Genomic DNA, 19,550 nt, shown 5'->3' on the forward strand with positions numbered 1-19,550 from the left:
CCATGCATGCTCTTTTTGTGTAAAAGAAGTATCTAGTGACCTTTCATTAGACCCCCAGGTTGGAAACAGCAGTCTTAAACAAAGCACCCTTTGTCCAACAATTTAGAAAAAAAAATATGTTGACTGTCTTCCCCCAAAAAGAAGTTTATTCAAGTGCGCTATTAGTATACTTCTTTTCAACTTAAAATAAGCGAGTATACTTTCAGTTTACTATTTAGGATACTTATCAGAGATGTACTTAACAAACATATACTTAAGTATACTTGGTTTATACTGACAAGTATACAGAAAAGTCTAAGTATACTTGACTCATACTGACAAGTATGCAGAAAAGTCTAAGTATACTTGACTCGTAGGCCTACTTGTATTTTATCTTTTGATCGAGATATAATAATAATATAAGTAATATAATATATCTATATATTATATATATTATATTACATAATATATATATATATAATTATATATAATAATATAACTTTAAGTATTCTTGCCTTATAGGCCTACAGAAAGGTATACTTGGCTTGTAGTTGTGCTGACTTTTTCATAGAGTATCCTATTAAAACGTGTGAGATCAGGACTACCACATTTGCATAATATGGAAATGTTTATTGAGCTCACAGGTTCCCGAGCCTCTGTCTAGTACATCACTATCATTGCCTATTTGACCATTCTTCAATCAATAATGAAGAAATGTCGCCCTTTTTATTTTGAAAGGATTGGGGCGGGAAGTCACGTGTTTCCGTTATGGTTTTGAAGCAGCGTGATGCGGAAGTGAGCAAACTACAACTGCTACAACAGCAAAAGCATGTAAACAGCAGAGTTTTAAAGAAGCGGCTCTCTGGTAGCAGCTCATGGCAGCAGAGGAAGCCGGAGGTGTCGGCCGGGCTCCGGTCTGTCTGTGTGTCCTCTGCGGGCTTCCTGCCGCCGGGAAGTCCTCGCTGGCCCGTCAGGTCCTCAGCACCGCTGCACGGAGCGGATGGAGAGCCGGTGTTGTCCCGTATGATGACCTGATACCCGGGCAGGCTTTTCACACCAGAGTGCTGGAGGACGGCGGCAAAGAGGCAGTAAAGACAGATGATGACACCATATCCAAAACTACAGTAGTAGAATAGCACAATATAAATAGTATTATATATTTTAAATATTATATATTATTATAATTATAATAATATTATATATTTTAAATATTATATATTATTATAATTATAATAATATTATATATTTTAAATATTATATATTATTATAATTATAATAATATTATAATATTATATATTTTAAATGGACTTTCGCTGTAACAGTAATTTTAAGTTGTAAACTAAAAATAAAATGTTAATAACATTGGGAGGTGTACTATGGAGAGTAACAATAATTGTATTGTGAGGATAATATATAGACAATGCAGCAAAGTTTTGCATCAATATCATAAGAGATGGTAAATAGATAGATAGATAGATAATTTATAGATAAATTATAGTAATTTTAAGTTGTAAACTAAAAATAAAATGTTGTTGAGTAACAATAACTGTATTGTGAGAATAATATATACACAGACAATGCAGCAAAGTTGTGCATCAATATCATAAGAGATGATAGATAGATAGATAGATAGATAGATAGATAGATAGATAGATAGATAGATGTACTTTAATGATCCCAGATTGGGAAATTATTGTGTTATGATGACACAGGAGAGGAAGAAGAAAAAGTTCAAAACGTTATTAAGTTGTTATTATTTAGGGAAAAGTGCCAAATATCACTGGTTGCAGCTTCTCACATGTTTTTTTTTCTTTTTTTAGTCATGATATTTTACAGAATATCTTTGGGTTTTGGACTGTTGGTCAGACAAATTAAGTAATTTAAATGTGACAACTCAGGCTCTGAGAACTTGTGAACTTTCTTTTTACTATTTTCTAGACATTTTCTAGACCAAATGATGAATAAGTACACATGTATTCATTATAAGGTACGAGAGTCATTTTCCACAATAGTTTTGTGTCCTAACAATGTAAATTTCATATTCCCAGCATGCATTAAAATGTTTTATTGATTGGATTTTTTCTCTCTTTCTAGCACACTGAGTGGAAGTTACACCGACAAGCAGTTTTGCAGTGCATTGAGCGGTTCCTGGAGAAATCTTGTGTTTTGGCAGAGCTGCCGGACAGCTGTCAGATCAACATGGCTGCATGGGAGCGATGCATTCACGCTCTACCGCAGCCTGAAGCTTCGGACCGCTCACAGGCTGACCGGGCTCCACTTCTCTTTCTACTGGACGACAACTTCTACTATCCAAGCATGAGATACGAAGTGTACCAACTGGCAAGAAAGTGTAAGCACACACAGACCACTAACTTGAATGTTCATAAAGGACCATAATGGTAGTGTGGAATGCACCACTGAATACTTCAACACCATTGTCAAGAACATAACTGAGCAATTTAAAGGCAACTAAATGTTTACTATGATGAATTACTGATCTCAAGCAAGTTTCAAGACTTTGTGTAGTAGCTATTTATTTGTTGTTAGTATTAAGTTGTTTTTCTAATAAGTATTTTTTAATTTATTATTCTAGATGTTTACTTTATTTAGACTTGATTTTTGATTGTTTTCTTTTGCTAGTTATTTGTTTAGTTTAACTATTTATCACGATAAGTGATCAATGTAAAAACTATGGGACAAAACACACAAAAAACACTTGTATGCTTCCTTTTAAATTTCTCTTTGTTTGAACTAATTTGTCTGTTGTCTGTTTAGATTCGCTGGGTTTCTGCCAGGTGTATCTGCAGTGTGATTTGGAGTCCTGCATCAGCAGAAACCAGAGCCGGTCTGAACCCGTTCCCACTGAGGTGATACTGGAGATGGTGAAGCGTTTGGAGTCTCCGAATCCACAGAAGAACTCATGGGAGACGAACAGCATTTCACTCAACACCACAGACGATTTGTCCAAATGTGACATGTAAGACAGCAGCATAAGCAGCATGAAGTTGAAGTTCACAAGTATAGATCAGGTAATCATGTTTCGCCTCCGTTTTTTTTTTCTCGTCCTCAGCCAAAGGGTGATGGAGTTTATCTCCTCTGCACTGAGCAACCCGCTGAGCCCGGCTGAAGACAACACTGAACAAAAGGTGGGTCAGCGTAGCGCCCATCAAATCTGTTAATAGTGGACTTTTGAATTTATGTGTTGTGGTCTCATGCTGTGCAGGAGGCGGACCGGCTGAAATGTGCCACTAGTGTGGTTCACCAGACTGACCAGGCCTGTCGACGCCACATATCTGAAGCAATGAAGACCGCCAGAGGTCAGTTGTGATACAAATTTACTCAGTTTGTCATTTGCAGCCCGGCGTTCTGATCATTTTGTCACCTTAACTTCAGAGAATCGAGTCCCCCCCGAGCACATGAGGTCTTTGGCCGCTCAGCTGAATGAATCCAAAGCAGCATTTCTTCACAACCTGCGGAGGGAGCTGCTCCAGGAAGTGCCTTTCGCTCAGGAGGAGGACATCGACGTGGAACGCGTGGTTAAAAGAGCAGTGGACGTTTTTGATCACGAGACAATGGAAATCCTGTTGAGAATCATGAATGAAAATAAATGACCTGAATCTTTTTCTTGACTTTTCACAAAGGCAGATTTTAATTGCATCACAAGAGAATGCGTGACACTCTGTACATAATTAAATGTACTTTTGCTGGTCATTGTGGCATTAAGTGAAACAAAGAAAATGTAAGTATCCTATTATTTTATCTTTAATAAAAAAGCTTTTTTTTTTTAAAAGCCAAACTTTCATCAAGTTATTTTAACCTCAAGATACAGTAATACACTCGTGGACATCTACACGGTCCCTGCAAATATGGTGTCAGTATACAAATGATGTAGAGTTAAGAGCACATTGATCTCCAATTTTCACCTTCAGTCCATAATAAGATAATCTTCACATACAAACAAGTTAACCAATTGAATAAATCTTTGCTTTAGACCAAGATTTACACAAATCAAAAGCTATTCTTTTGTTCCACATTATATCTTCGACTCACAGGGATCTATACAGTGTCTCAACATCTGCTACTATACACAAGAGAAGTTGCTACAGTGAAATCAGATTTGTACTAAAAAAGTGGTACCACAAAACTTCTCAAGACTACTTATAAATATAAAATAGTTCCATGAGTATAAATTAGTAAAAACAATATTGAAATCTATCTAAATTATTCATGATTGATTTGGCTGACGCCTTCTAGTCTCCGGAGTGAGGTATAAATAAATGTCAGAACAGCAAACAGGATTTTAATGAGTCTGGCTGGACACAAACTTAAGATTTGAACAGAAAATGAGGCAATTAAGTAGAGCTACAAAGATTAATTGATAAGTTGTCAACTATTAAATTAATTGCCAACTATTTTGATGATTGATTAATCGGTTTGAGTATTTTTTTAAGGAAAAAAAAGAATAAATTCTCTGATTCCAGCTTCTTAAATGTGAATATTTTCTGGTTTCTTTACTCCTCTATGACAGTAAACTGAATATCTTTCAGTTGTGGACAAAACAAGACATTTGAGGACGTCCTCTTGGAATTTGGGAAACACTGATCGTCATTTTTCACCATTTTCAGACATTTTATAGACCAAACAACTAAACCACATAAATTATCGTTAGTTGCAGCCCTACAATTAAGCGGTCAGTCTCTGAACATCCCACAGCCAAACGTGTCCAGACAATTTAACTGAGATGGAAACTTTGGTGTATAATTAGACTTAACAGACCATACAGTACACAGATGGTGGACGAAATTACAGTTAAACAGCCCCACGATGAATGCAGAGCTGGTGAAGCTCCTAATGTTTGGTGTTAAATACTGTTGGTATTTTATTTTAAATGTCTCGTATAGTATAGCTGCCTATGTAATTGTGATGGAGCTGAGTGGCTCGCTGCAAAGCAATGAGACACTGAAATAAAAAGAAATCAGGATAATATGTCAAACACACGAGCAGCTGCATTAGCATAGAAGGAAGATGTTTCTGTTGTTTTGTCCACCGTTTGTATAAATCAATCTAAAACTAACACGAAAAACTCAAAGCAATGTAGAACTGCAGTAAGGCAACCAAATATTGAGTATAAAATGAAAAGGGAATACTGTAAAAAAAAAAAAACTACACAACAAAATAAAAAATATAAATCAGTGGACAAGCAATATACTGAAAACAGTATAGAGAATGGAGCTCAGAGTCCATGTGCATCCACGTTGCTTTGAATCACTTTTTATGTTGTCCGCGGGCAAAATGGCACGAAAAGTCGTATTTGTCTGTGCACATGTGGCCGCAGATGTTGCACTGGAATGGTTGTTCGTAGCCATGGCAGCCCATGTGAATGGTGTAGAGGATGTTATCCAGGAAGTGAATATCACAGTGCTGGCATTTAATCAAGAGCTGTTGGTCCGGCGTGGTCAGGGCGGGGGCGGGCGTGCTCGGCTGGCTGTTGCAGACACTCGCAGCGTGAGTGTTCACGCTGTTCTCGAAGCCGAAGCCGGGAACGGGACTGCAACTCCCTTGGCCTGAGGTGGGAGATTCATTTTTATGTGGGGAAGTCTGCACTCTATTTGAACACATGGCAACGTGCTCACTGGAGACCTGCTGTATGAGGATGGGCTTCTCGTCCTTTAAGGAGTCCCCGTCTGGGGATGCTGGGGTCTGAGACTCGGGATGGAGGTCGGCTAACTGACCAGCGAGTGTAGACAGCTGGTCCAGTGGGTTATTAAAAGTCAAACCATTAGCACCTCTGTTGCGACTGCCGCTCTCATCCACCTTGGGATGGTTCTTATACTCGCTGCTATTCAAATGGTGGTGGATCTTGTGAGACAAGTCACTCAGATAGTCTGACTTTGGCATCACCATGGCGGGGGGGTTTAGGTTGATGAGCAGTCGCCTGCCGAAGCCCAGCGAGCCTGTCCTCTTCTGCAGGGAGCTCAGAATCCTCTTGTTGGAGAAAGGGGAGCGGACGGCCCTCGTGGGCAGGAGCTTGTGGCGGCGGCGGCGGTGGTGCGACAGGTTGCTGCGGTCGCTGCAGCGGAAGGTGCAGAGGTCACATTTGTAGGGTTTCTCTCCTGTGTGCGAGCGCATGTGGGCTTCCAAGTGGCGCTCGTACGCTGAGGCAAACGGGCACAGCTGGCAGCGATGAGGCTTTTCTCCTGGGCGAGAGGAAATAATCGCAGTTATAATATTGATATTACCAAGCATGTTTTACTGTGAAAGAGTAAACAGAGGTGAGGCAGAAAATACAATGTAGTATGTGTGCTGCACAAGAGGTTATACAAACTGGGACATGGTGATATTAAACAAATAAGAGATAACAAGTAGAGGATATTCTTGCAATATTTCATCCTTAATTGTCTACTTAAAGGTATACTATGTAACCGTTGTCGGTTGCTGTTTGTAAACACACCGCATTCAAAGTCGACCCTCCTCCTCGGCTCAACTAGCAGTCTCTGCAGAAACAGACACCATCCCACACTTCTAGTGGGGCATAAGTGATGATTGAGAGGGATTCTTTTTGTATCAGTCTATACATTGTTTTTAGCAAATTGTTGCATAGTATACCTTTAATGTATGTGAGAAAACTGAGATGTAGTTGATATATGGTACAATTATAACAGTAGTTGATTAGGAACATTTCCAGTCCATTTGGCTGGGAATCACTTTGAATTTACTTCACGACCACCACCCTGAGAGCTACTGGTATACTGGTATATATATGGCAGCAGTGTTTAGGCATGGCGTTGCCTTAATGGATGAATGCATTGTGACCACTGACCTGTGTGGATGCGGATGTGCTCTATTAAACGAGCCATGCCCTTGTTGGCATAGCTGCAGTAGCTGCACTTGTACTTCCCATCGCAGGTCCTCTCCAGCCCTTCCATCTGCACATCTGGCCCACCATCCATCGGCAGACTCACCTCCACAGACGGAGGATCCAGACCATTCTGCTCACTCCTGGGGGCAACTAAAAAAAACAAACGCACATTTACTTAAAACATTTGACTCTTTACTTATCAAAGCTATATATGCTGTGTAGTTTATTGTACTCCATTCCCACCGGCTTGAAACGGCTGCCCTGACTCTTTTTCTGCACACACAGAGCCTGAGATCATGTTGACATGGTGGGTTTGCTGTGTCAGGTATTCTTGGAATTCCTTCACAAAATCCACAGGCTCGGTCTTTATCTCTTCCATTACTCCTTCTTCTGTGTGTTGAACCTGGAAAGATCCAGAAGAGAGATGAGTTAGTAGTCAGACAGTGACAGCTCTGCTTTCATTTGGCACCTGTAACTCATTCTCACTGTGCAATATCATTTTCCACTTGTGCAATTTTGTTAATAGTCTGTTTATTGTCAATACTGTATATACTGTTCCTATTTTTATACTTCCTTCTTTTTAAATGGTTCATATTTTGTTACACTTTGTTTAGCTGTTAGCTCACACAACAACAACAATGCTAACGTTGATAGCTTAGCTCGAACCTTTCAGCAATATTCATTACTATTAACACGAAGTATCTAACTACATCCTCGACGCAGCTCATAGTTTACCTTTCAGAGTGTGAGTAACATTATCGCTAAGCAGAAACAAGTGTGGAAATTGAGCCCAGTGGAGATAAACTATCCGGCTAGCATTGTTACCAGGTGAACACTTCCGGTTTCCGTGTCCTCTCGTCCCCTCAAACGCAACTGTTGCCTTCGCGTACTGTCGGAAAAAAATGTTTCAAATATTTTTATTAAGAAGCATGTGCATATTAGTGATACAAACTTTGTGGGGTGTTTATCATGCCTCATTTTTTATACATATCAACATAAACAGACAAAACTAGGAACTAAGGGCAAACAAAATGGAGACAAGCAAATACAAAAAACATACGAATACATAGGAAAACAAAACAAAACAGAAAAAAAAAACAAAAAAAAAACACAGACAGCACCCTAAGGCAAACAAATCAGGGAGACATTGGCGACATACAGTATATACATAAACAGGTGTAACCCACCCCCCCTCCCATCCCTGAGCAGTGCTACCTCGGGTACTAAAGACTATGTGTCTATTGCATCTTAATTGTCTGTCCCTCCTATAAAGGAGATCATCGGTCTCCAAATCCTTTCAAATACCTCCAGTCTGTCTTTAAGGGTGTATCGGATCCTTTCTAGGTGGAGGGTATCAGTCAGTGTTGTTATCCAGGATTTAAATGTTGGCACCTCTGTCCCTTTCCAGAACCATAGAATCAGTTTCTTTGCACAAAGGAGACCATAGGACAGGAGATGATATTGTGTGTTGTGTAGGATTTTAGAGCTTTCGGAAGCTCCTAGAATAACCAAAAGTGGATCAGGTTTTAATTGGACTTTAAAAATCTTAGAAAAGAATGAAAATATTGCAACCCAAAAGTCCTGTATTTTAGGGCATAGTGCATAGCTATGAAGTAAATCTGCATCTGCTTGGGCACATTTCTCACATCTTGGTGACGTTTCTGGAAAGATTTTATGTAGCTTTACTTTAGAGTAATGTAGCCTGTGCAGAATCTTAAACTGTATCAAACAGTGTCTGGCATTCAAAGAACAGATGTGAACATACTTCAAAATCTTGTCCCAAATGTTCTCTGTTATTCCTATCCCGAGGTCTTTTTCCCAGCCCTTTTTTATAGAGCTCACATCTACTTGTTGAAGGTCTTGCAATGTATTGTATACAAATGAAACTGGATGTTTATCTACTATACCTGTCGGAAAAATATGATAATTAAGTTGGCAGATACAAACGAGTCTCAGACCACCATCATGGGCTTTCCAGTGATATGCCATGTGTTTGTTTGTTTTTTTAAATCAAGTTGAATGTATTCTTGGTTAAATATCACTCTATAGCCATTATATTTGTGTGTCTTCTAAATTCGGCTGTCTTTTCACACTGAAATAGTCCTACAGTGGACATATTGCAAAATTAGAAATACAAAATAAAAAATTCTAAATTGTAAGATTTTCTTTTAACCCTAAATAGGAAGTGTGATGGAATTTTCCATCAATTCCTCTCTTATTGGTAGAAAGGTCAGAGTGTTTGTCAGAGTGTCCCTCTGTTGACATTATTGGGTTGGAGTCCTGTCTAGAGGAGCCACCGTTATCTGTACAGCTGGGTCTGTAGTGGAGACCGTAGAGCCAGTCGCTAGGGCAACCAGGGTCAGAGATGCCAGAGGAACTAAGTAAGTCATAACATGATAAGGGGTAAGACACTGAGCACCAGGGAGGAAGGGCAGAGTTGTGAGGCCTTCACGCAGAGAGCATCTATTGTGGAGACCTGTCAATTCTCCTTGATCAAGCTTTAATAAACCTTCTTTTGTAAGACATCATCAACTCCGGACCTCTTCCTTCCAAAGATAACTTGTGTATCAATTATTCCATCACAGGAAGGAAATCACACACAAAAAAAATTGGAAGACACTTTTTTTTCACTCGGTTTCCAGGATGATAGAGCATCGTTTACACCCCCATAAAAAACGAGTCTTACAAGTGGCACTTGAAGGCAGCATCACGCCTTTGGTTGACGCAGAGCGCAGACGTCGGTGACGTAGGCTGGCACGAAAGCACGCGCGTATGTAAACATTTCGTAACCGATCATGGCTGCACAACTGAGCAGGATTCTCTCAAAGGTGAGACTGAATATCACTTCACAAACAAACTTGTTGTACTTGTAAATCACAAAAACTCGACAGTAGTTGATTATAGCCGGCTTGAGCGTGTATCTACTCTTATATCTCATGTATTTACCCAAATACGCAGATAGACATGTCCACTGTTGTCTGCCCTGTTTGTAGTCGTGCAGACAGATCTCTGGACCATGGGGTGCATGCCAGGCTGGATGGAGGAGCAGGTCCACCAATGCTTCTCCAGATGTGGCCTCAGACCAGGCAGCAGCTGGAGGGATGGTCTCCTTTCCTCCACTTCAAACCTTTTCAGAGGAGGAGAGCATGATGAAGGAAGCAGGTGAGTTGGGAAGCAACATATGGTGGTAACAGCTGCTGACAGCTAGAGACAGAGATTATTGCTGATTCAATAAACCTACTCTACTTTGAAATGCTACTGCTTTGTATTTCAGCTCTTAGCTTCTTTAGGTAATGCAGTTCAGATTTCAACTCTGCCAGTTGTACATTTCATCTTCTGGGGTGTTCAGCAGTGCCGTGCAATGCATTTGAGCTTTAAAGTTTTTAGGCAAGTCATTTCACATTTCTGCATTTTTAGCAATGCTTTGCAATAAATTTCAGCTGTCTGCATTCCCACGCATTTTCAGCAGGAAATGCATTTTCTAGTTCATTTTTTTAAATGTATTTATTTAACCAGGTTAATCCCATTGAGATTAAAAACCTCTTTTCCAAGGGAGACCTGGCCAAAACAGCCAGCCTCAAGAACACAAAGTTGCAGACACAAATAGAGATAAAATACAATTCACAAACACTAAAAGTACTAAAATTTGCATTAAAAGAGAACTATCTAAAGACAGATGGGGGGGACAAAAAGGAACTTCAAAGTTCACGTGTCACTTGTGCAAAACGGGGCTTTTACAAATGTTTTTTTTAAATTTACATAATTAATTTGATTAATATCTTAGCAAAATATTACATCCATAAAATGATGTGGCTTAAAGGTCACCTATTATGCAAAATGCACTTTTCCATGTCTTTTAAACATCAATATCTGTCCCCAGTGTGTCTACAAGTCACCATAGTATCATAAAAGACCATCCTCTCTCTTTTTCTCCTCCTCCGTTTGTCCGGAAATGGGTGTCGAAAAACGCTGCGCAGCTTTTCCTTCTCTTCTGACGTCGTTAGAGAAATGCAAGCCACGTGAGGGTTTCCTGGTCGAACCAGAGCAGAACCTTCAGTAGCTGACCCCGCCCCACAGCGCGTCACTGTCTCTCCTCCTCAACCGAACTTGAGCAAAGTAGCTCCTACAGTTAGTCTGCAAGAACCAGCAGAACAGGCTTCATGTACTCCCATCATCTAAATATAACATGTTCTTTCACAAAGGCTTTATGTAATTACACTGTTTAAACAGATGATATTTATATATTATATATATTTGATGTCATGCATGTAGAAGAGTACAGGTAGTAAATAGTGACTTGTAAGCAACACAACACATTTCTGTTTCACAGTCAAACTTTATTTGAGTAGACAGATGACAATATTAATTATTCACAGCATTTGTAATCATCTCACCTGTTAGTTAGTTATGTTAACATGGTACAGGAGAAAGTCTTCAGCTCTGGTAAACTATGGTAAGCTAAGCTCCGGTGGTCTGTAGTCATGGTAACACAGAGACAGCTACTACAGCAATTAATATACCATTACTCTGATTACTTCCATACATTTATCAGGTGTCTTTTACCAGAAATAATGAACTGACTACTGTTTCACATCTTCTATTTTCCACCCTGATGGTCGCTGTGTTTACACACCGTGTCATAGCGGTAGTATGTAGCTAACCCGTTAGCATGTAGCTACATGCTAACGGGTTAGCTCTGTATCTCCCATCTGCTCTCAGCTATCTGCTCTCAGCTATCTGCTCTCAGCTGTCTGCTCTCAGCTATCTGCTCTCAGCTATCTGCTCACAGCTATCTGCTCTCAGCTGTCTGCTCTCAGCTATCTGCTCTCAGCTATCTGCTCTCAGCTGTCTGCTCACAGCTGTCTGCTCTCAGCTGTCTGCTCACAGCTGTCTGCTCTCAGCTATCTGCTCTCAGCTATCTGCTCTCAGCTGTCTGCTCACAGCTGTCTGCTCACAGCTGTCTGCTCTCAGCTGTCTGCTCTCAGCTATCTGCTCTCAGCTATCTGCTCTCAGCTGTCTGCTCTCCTCTGGGATGATTCTGTCGGTCATTTCTCACAGATGGATCTGTAAAGACAGACGTAAAACAGAGTGTATGTTTACGGTTTACAGAGTTGATGCATGAGGTAAACACTGAGCTAACCAACAGAGCTATAAACAGCATTATTTACCTGAGAGAAACCGTCAGGAAAACCTGGAATCTGGACCACAGATGTTCATCATGTGTCGCCGATTTCTGATCAGATTCCTCCGGTAACGTGCGCTGGGTGAAGTTTCTGGTTTATAAACTTTAAAGTGGTTTATAAACTTTATTCTAGCTCCTCTCTCTCCAGAGCTTCTCCGGGAGGGAGGGGGAGATAGTGACGCTGTTGTTGAGGACGTTTGATTGACAGAAAACGCTGACCAATCAGAGCAGAGTGGGAGGAGACAGGCTGTGAATCAGGGGTTTTCAGACAGAGGCTGAATTAGGCTCTGAGGCAGGCAGACTCAGGCTGCAGTATGAGAAGAATAAAGGTTTTTTTGAACATTGCAGCATGTAAAAATGTTCTAGTGCAACATTAAAATACATCTATGAACCTGGAAATGAGCATAATATGTGACCTTTAAAAGAATACCCTCCTTTTATACTTTTAAAGATACTGATTTTAAAACATATCTTTTTTTAAATTTATTTAACCTTTATTTAACCAGGCTAGTCCCACTGAGATTAAGAACCTCTTTTCCAAGGGAGACCTGGCCAAAACAGTCAACAGCAAAGAACACAAAGTTGCAGACACAAATAGAGATAAAATACAATTCACAAACACTAAAAGCACTAAAATTTGCATTAAAAGAGAACTATCTAAAGACAGATGGGGGGGACAAAAAAGGAACTTTTCTGGGAGTCAGCTGTACAACAAGGGGGCTAAAAACATCGGCATGCCATAGAGTCTGCTTCTAAAACCTTCATTTTAGATTTAAAAATATTTAAATTTGTTTGGTCATTTTGGAGCAATTTCCCGGCTGAGGGTGCAGAATATGCAAAAGCCCTTTCGGCAATTTTTGTCCAAGCTTTTGGGACAGAGAGCACAAAGAGGTCCTGTGAACGCAGTGAATACTGTCCACAATTTTTTTGCGTAATAAAAACACGTAAGTATTGTGGGAGCAGACCCAGAATCACCTTATATATATATATAAAGATGTACCAATGGGAGAGCCTACGGGTTGCCAGTGCAGGCCATCCCACCCGAGAATACAACTCACAGCGGTGAGTCAGAGCTTTACAAAAAACAATCTTTAACAACAAAACAAGCTTTAATTAAAACATGTGTCTTGTTCTTTGACAGTTAAAAAATATGCACAAGAGCGCATTGCTCCGTTTGTGTCAAAGATGGATGAACATTCTTTCATGGACGAGGAAGTCATCAAATCTCTCTTTGAACAGGGTGTATGTATAATTCATTTAAATTAACAAATCATCATGTATGTCTTTTGTTCTCTCCAGTGACTCCGATATTTACTTTTTTGTTCTTTTTTTTTTTTTTTTTTTTACAGCTCATGGGCATTGAGATTGACCCTGAGTACAACGGCACTGGCTCCTCATTCTTCTCCTCCATCCTGGTCATCGAGGAGCTGGCGAAGGTGGACCCCTCTGTGGCTGTGCTCTGCGACATCCAGAACACACTGATCAACACGCTGTTTGCCAAACTGGGTACGGCAGCTCAGAAAGAGCAGTACCTCAGCCGACTGTCAACCGACATGGTGAGCAATTTCACACGTCGTCTTTCAGTTTATGGCATAAAAACACTACATTGTCACCACATAATACTGTTGATCTCTTGACTGGCTGTGTATACTCTGCCCTGTATTTGCTGTAATGTTTATGCACCTGTGTCATGTCACACAGATCGGAAGCTTCTGCCTCTCCGAAGCAGATTCGGGGAGCGACGCCTTTGCTCTGAAGACGCGTGCAGACAAACACAAAGACTATTACATCATCAATGGATCCAAGTTGTGGATCAGCAATGCAGAGCATGCGGGTGTTTTCCTGGTGATGGCCAATGTTGACCACTCTGCTGTGAGTAACTGCTCATCTTTCCATTCTTGTTTCACTCTTGTCAGCTAAAGATAAATGGTCAACAATTTATAATATTTCTCTGGCATAATCTTAATGTAAAAATATCTAATCTGATCATCTTACATCACAAAGACATCTGATTTTTCCTGTTTCCTTAAATGCAATTCAACTTGTTAAATACCACAAATATGTAAATCCTAAAACGTCAGAAGTTCTTAGTCAAGTTAATTGAAGACCTCTCTAACTCAGTCTCTACAAAAGTTTGCCTCTACAATGTACGAAATGTATAGACAAACTCCCTTTTGGATTGACAGGGGTACAGAGGCATCACCTGCTTCATCGTGGACCGAGACACGGAGGGGCTGGAGATTTGCAAGAAGGAGAACAAGCTCGGCCTGCGTGCGTCCTCCACCTGCCCGCTCAACTTCGACAATGTCAAGGTGACACCTCATACTGCACCGGATCAGCATGAAACAAATGCATGCTGTGATTTCGACTAACTTTGTGCTTTTCATTGTAGGTACCAGAGACAAACATTTTGGGAGCAATCGGTCAGGGGTACAAGTACGCTATCGGGATGTTGAACGAGGGCAGGATTGGAATTGCCGCTCAGGTAAAGCATCTTTATTTGAATTATACTTAAAACAAGCAAAATGTGCTTTATTCAAGATTATAAAGTGTGAAATGGAAACGTTGCATGTGCTAACTGTGTGTTTCAGATGATCGGCCTGGCGCAGGGCTGCTTCGACAGTACTATTCCTTACACCAGACAGAGAGTGCAGTTTGGAAAACGCATCTTTGACTTCCAGGTAACGACCCACAATAGACTCACAGGTCATGTTTGTGATTATTCACGTTATTCTGGTGGTCAGTGTGTTCTTATGTTGTTATGGTGCTGTTTGTGTTCCAGGGCATGCAGCACCAAATAGCCCACGTAGCAACTCAGATTGAAGCCGGCCGACTGCTGACGTACAACGCTGCTCGTCTGAAGGAAGCTGGAAGACCTTTCATCAAGGAGGCCTGCATGGCGAAATACTTCACTGCAGAGGTGAGCTTCCTCATTCACTGACTTTATATGTATTTATAGGATATATTGTCATCAGAGTTATCTTTTTTTTAATTATTTTTAAGGATATTTTTCCTCATATTTGGCTGTTTTCTCTGATCCCATCTGTGTCGTTGAACCTTGATTACTCTCTATTCTATGTGCTGCTGTCTTAGCCAGGAAACTCCTGTAAAAAGAAAGATATTTTCAGTCTCTGTGAAACATTTTCCTGGTTGGATTAAAGTCATTATAATATCTGTTTTGTTCTATTTTCCTCAGGTTGCAGCCCTAACCACATCTAAATGCATCGAATGGATGGGAGGGGTTGGCTTCACCAAAGACTACCCCATAGAGAAATTCTACAGAGACTGTAAAATCGGTGAGCATTACTCGACAAATATGCACCACTAGAAATAAATATTGACTTGTTTCCACCAGGGTTATTACCGTAAACTAAAACTGAAACTAAATCAAAAATAAGAAGTGAAAAATATTTGAGTAAAAAGAAACTAGATAAAAAACAATATCCTTTAAGAAAAACTAAACCGAAACGATATTGCCTGGGTAAAAAAATAAATTAAATTAAATTAAATCAAATAAATAAATTAAATTAAAGAAATTAATATAAATTAATTTCAGTTTTAGTTTTTTAGCTATAATATATCAAAACCAGAAAAAGTAGAGAGCATGAATTTCCATCAACTTTTGTGACATTGAACCACGGAAATTGAACGGACTTCCAGGAGATGCCGCTGTGCCGCAATTGCTTAAAAAAAGAAGCGCGAAGATTAAACGTTTTGGTCCTTCCTACACGGATCTATAGCTACATACTTCTGAGACATTATTCTTGGCCCTAACAAAAACAAAACTAAACTAAAACTAGCAAAACAGACTCTGAAAACTAACTCAAAAGAAATTGAATAGTCAAAACTAAGATAAAATAAAAAGTAATTGAAAGTTCAAGACTATTATAACTGTGGTTTGCACTCTGTTTGTTAGATTGCTGCAGACATTAGAGCCGGTTTAAATAACTGTGGCTAAAGCAACAGTGTGGAAAAGGACACACTCATGAGCAGCAGGAAGGTCAGGTGTAGCTGTGTGTGATTGGACCAGAGCTGGGAGGAGAGAAGGGGCTGATAGCAGCAGCGGCTGTAATCGGACTCCGCAGGAATTCCCCCGTTAGAGTGCCATTATACCAACACACAGCCAAGGAAGCTGCCAGGGCAAAATGTCACTTTTCCTGTCATCACCGCCATTTTGGCTCCCCCAAGTCCTCCAGCTGGAGCACCGGCTGCATAATGAGCCCCCTTGTCTCCTGATAGCGAACGCTGCAGGTTCATGTGCTGTTGTGGGGGAATTCGACAAAATTGACCTTGTTATGCTTTGTTTTGTCTCCGTGTGCAGGTACCATTTATGAGGGCACAACAAATATCCAGCTATCCACTATGGCCAAGTTCATTGATAAGGAGTATGATCACTGATCTGACCGGAGCCTGAAGGATTGATGTGTTACACTCCATGTTCTTCTCCTCTTGTGACTTTGGGGGATGCTTTGCTATAGATCTGCTTTCATGTTTTTTAGAGTTTTGTTGCGGTTCTAGATGTTTCTTCTCAATATCACCACTCTTGTTAAGTAGTTCTCACTACTGATGTTACGATTCTCCAGCTTTAGGGTTAAAGTTGCTCTCGTACAATGATTTTTTTATCCTATCAGACCTTTCCGAAAGTCTGCGAATAAGACAGTGTCTGTAGAGCTGTAGCACTTCCCTCTTGTCCATACTTATTATCGCGCTTATTGAGATCTGGTGATGAATCATGTCGGAATAACATAACTGTTCCATACATGATCAGGATTTTTTTTTCTTTGAATGTTTCAGTGCCTTCAGTGGGTCGGCTATCTTCTTCTTCGCAGGATACTTTCAAATAGGTGACACTCATTTAAATACTGTGCAGTTCCTTGTGTGGGGAAATTGAAGTGATTTCACATCATATAAAGATATTCTGTATAAAGCAATAACTTAATACAATAAATGTGAAGTATGCTGTATCAACAATCTCTCCTTGAGGCAGATTAACACCACGTCGTGTCACTAGATGGCAGCGTTCTCCACAGTGTGTGGCAGCAGCAGCAGCAGCTTCTCACTGTGAGAGAACAGTCATTTAACAGCCCGTCACCTCTAATGATATTTTATATCCGTTTAATTATGCTGCTGCTTCAGATGGAAAGAGCCTGTCGTGCGTAATCGACTCACTGGTCATTTTTCAGGTGAGATTGATCACATTTCCACGGCGTAAATGTGTAAAATGAGGTCTATTGTTTTACACAACACAGACGAGCTGTGTCCAAGTATACAGACCCGTAATAGCCAGGATGACCCCTTGTAAAAAATGAATCTTGCGAGGTATCTGTTAGGGCTGGGCAACATATCGATATTATATCGATATCGTGATATGAGACAAGATAATAATATGGTAATATGGCATAAATGTTCCTGGTTTTAAAGGCTACATTACAGTTAAGTGATGTATTTTTGTGAATTTACCAGACTGTTCTAGCTGTTGTATTATTTCCCTTTAGTCATTATGTCCATATTACTGATGATTATTTATCAAAATCTCATTGTGTAAATATTTTTCAAATATTGCCCAGCCCTAGCAGCTGTTTAACAAAAACCCATTAATAACTGACAATACTTAATAATAGTCATTAACAGGGATGAAACCGTCAGATTCATACCTGCTGCGATGGTATACATTGACACTAGTGATGCCAAACATAGAGACGTTCAGATTCCCATGAAGTTAATGGATAACAGTGCTGTCATACTCTCTAACCGTGTACCATTTTACATTGTGTTGATTAAAGTGTATTTTAACAGGGAAATAACAAACCTCTCTTTCTCTTTGGTGCCCCAAAAACAATGTATCTTAACACTATACACAGAGAAGAGAGCAGAGAGAAAGTAAACTAGTCTATAAAAGAAAAACAGACATATGTAAAGATACTTTCTGTTGTCAAAGTTGTCCCATCTTCCTTTTTTTTTTAAAGTCATTCCCCTTACAAAAAAACTAAGTGTTGTCTAACCTAATTCTGTTTAGTATTGTGATCATAAGATTTTATTTACTGATTAATATATGATAAGTATTTAACATCACCTGTTGACACCAGATCAAACAACAGTTTTTTGATATTTTAAGACAAAATATAAAGCATCACTCAGGCGAGACAGAACCAATAATGTGACATGAGTCTCTTATGTGGGATGTAATTAGATATAAACATGACGGGTTCAAACTAAAGACAGACGGAGAACAAAATGTTACTTACAAGATATTTTGCCCAGACATTCAAAATCACTATCGTGACAAAACTGCCTGTGTTTTGCATCACTGATTGAGTGTACTTTGTTTCCCCCCTCTGATCCACTCTGACTTGTTCCATCTATTGTATAAATCCCCCTGTTTAATGAGCATAATCTGATGAAAACACAGCTATCTGCTTCTCACTTTGCATTGGCAAACGCAGCTCAACTGGCCTCCTTCTCCGCCCCCGTCTTTAACACGGCTATGAGACCTCTAATTATGCAGGGATTCAAGTAGCTTTTCACAAAACACAGTGTTGTCCTTTAGAGCTGGAGAGCGCTCCGCGAGCTAAAAGGACAGGCTGCGTGTTTAGGAGGTTGAGCAAATCCAATTGGTTTGATTAGTTCCTCTGCATCTGCTTCCAAGTCTGGTGTAAATGATGAATCTTAAATGGTGTGTTTTTTGTTCTTATTTTATTCATTTTTGGCCATATATGCTGATAAGCCTGAGCTGAATGTTACCTCATAGATAAACAAAAACATCTATATTCAAAGGCTGTTTTTGTGTGTGTTTCCTTTAGGATTTTCTAAGCAACATATGAATTAAAAGCACACTCCAGAGACCAGTTTGATTAAAAAAATTCTGAATTTATCATACCTCTCCCTCTCACACATACCATAGTTCCCTCAATCTTAAGAGAAAAGCAGTTTGGTGGCTTACAAATGTAAACGCAATCTCCCTCCTGCTCATTTTTATGTCTTTATCTTATAATTCTCATCTAATCTGACCTCACTTGATCATATGAATGTCTCATTGCACATACAAATATAATTAGCTGCGGCCAAGCAGCATCATTGTTTTAATAAGTGACAGAAACAAGACTCGTGTCATCCTCATGTGTTACATCACCTGCTGTTGCCCCTGTGGGTTTACAGCCCTTTTTGTACACAGCTGATTTGAAAAGCCTTTATCACAGTGGTAACCAAGCATTCAATGTGATGTCTGCCTGTAGCACTTCCTGACTAATAACATTACAGTGAAGTCAATGAGCTCTGGTGCAGGAGAAATGCAGGTATACATATTGCTTTCCTGCAGGTGGAACAGAGGAAATAACAGATGGATGATGAGGTTGATGCTCAGCTGGTCACAGAGTTCAACACACACGTGCAAAGGCAAAATAAATACATGTTCAATCATCTTCTATAATAATCTGTATCGGCTAGTAAATGTATAGCCATTCGCTGGAAAGATGAGGAGCCCCCTAGTGTATCTTTTTGGCTTTAAGAGCTCTCATCATATTTACCTTCAGA

The 19,550-nt window shown here is 39.8% G+C and overlaps 3 protein-coding genes across 4 annotated transcripts; 2 read left to right on the forward strand and 1 right to left on the reverse strand.

Moving 5' to 3' along the window:
* Positions 1 to 731: 731 nt before the first annotated feature.
* Positions 732 to 5,168, forward strand: pstk (phosphoseryl-tRNA kinase). Its single transcript, XM_074619999.1, has 6 exons — positions 732 to 1,067; positions 2,074 to 2,329; positions 2,755 to 2,956; positions 3,050 to 3,125; positions 3,203 to 3,296; positions 3,373 to 5,168. The coding sequence occupies exons 1-6, from the start codon at positions 855 to 857 to the stop codon at positions 3,588 to 3,590; spliced, it is 1,059 nt and encodes a 352-aa protein (XP_074476100.1). The 5' UTR covers positions 732 to 854; the 3' UTR covers positions 3,591 to 5,168.
* Positions 3,599 to 7,731, reverse strand: LOC141758504 (zinc finger protein Pegasus-like). Of its 2 annotated transcripts, none has more exons than XM_074619997.1 (4): positions 7,574 to 7,731; positions 7,082 to 7,241; positions 6,800 to 6,988; positions 3,599 to 6,176 (listed from the first exon to the last, which is right to left on the reverse strand). In XM_074619997.1, the coding sequence occupies exons 2-4, from the start codon at positions 7,215 to 7,217 to the stop codon at positions 5,245 to 5,247; spliced, it is 1,257 nt and encodes a 418-aa protein (XP_074476098.1). In that variant the 5' UTR covers positions 7,218 to 7,241; positions 7,574 to 7,731; the 3' UTR covers positions 3,599 to 5,244. The 2 variants fall into 2 exon arrangements, with proteins under 2 accessions (XP_074476098.1, XP_074476099.1); XM_074619998.1 differs by having other exon boundaries at positions 7,664 to 7,711.
* A 1,786-nt stretch (positions 7,732 to 9,517) lies between these two features.
* Positions 9,518 to 18,862, forward strand: acadsb (acyl-CoA dehydrogenase short/branched chain). Its single transcript, XM_074619545.1, has 11 exons — positions 9,518 to 9,666; positions 9,832 to 10,000; positions 13,162 to 13,262; positions 13,370 to 13,576; positions 13,722 to 13,892; positions 14,207 to 14,332; positions 14,413 to 14,505; positions 14,612 to 14,701; positions 14,803 to 14,940; positions 15,217 to 15,316; positions 16,342 to 18,862. Exons 1-11 carry the CDS (start codon positions 9,634 to 9,636, stop codon positions 16,416 to 16,418), a joined length of 1,305 nt encoding a protein of 434 aa, XP_074475646.1. The 5' UTR covers positions 9,518 to 9,633; the 3' UTR covers positions 16,419 to 18,862.
* Positions 18,863 to 19,550: the final 688 nt, after the last annotated feature.

The sequence above is a fragment of the Sebastes fasciatus genome, chromosome 20, assembly GCF_043250625.1.
Source record: "Sebastes fasciatus isolate fSebFas1 chromosome 20, fSebFas1.pri, whole genome shotgun sequence".
NCBI lineage: Eukaryota > Metazoa > Chordata > Actinopteri > Perciformes > Sebastidae > Sebastes > Sebastes fasciatus.

Coding starts and splice junctions, on each gene's coding strand:
- pstk (XM_074619999.1), top strand. CDS start 855: ATGGCAGCAGAGGAAGCCGGAGGTGTCGGCCGGGCTCCGGTCTGTCTG. Junction 2,330..2,754: donor GTACCAACTGGCAAGAAAGT/GTAAGCACACAC, acceptor TTGTCTGTTTAG/ATTCGCTGGGTTTCTGCCAG. Junction 3,297..3,372: donor AGCAATGAAGACCGCCAGAG/GTCAGTTGTGAT, acceptor CCTTAACTTCAG/AGAATCGAGTCCCCCCCGAG.
- LOC141758504 (XM_074619997.1), bottom strand. CDS start 7,217: ATGGAAGAGATAAAGACCGAGCCTGTGGATTTTGTGAAGGAATTCCAA. Junction 6,989..7,081: donor AGGGCAGCCGTTTCAAGCCG/GTGGGAATGGAG, acceptor TGTTTTTTTTAG/TTGCCCCCAGGAGTGAGCAG. Junction 6,177..6,799: donor GCACATCCGCATCCACACAG/GTCAGTGGTCAC, acceptor CCTCTCGCCCAG/GAGAAAAGCCTCATCGCTGC.
- acadsb (XM_074619545.1), top strand. CDS start 9,634: ATGGCTGCACAACTGAGCAGGATTCTCTCAAAG. Junction 13,263..13,369: donor AATCTCTCTTTGAACAGGGT/GTATGTATAATT, acceptor TTTTTTTTACAG/CTCATGGGCATTGAGATTGA. Junction 14,333..14,412: donor TCAACTTCGACAATGTCAAG/GTGACACCTCAT, acceptor TTTTCATTGTAG/GTACCAGAGACAAACATTTT.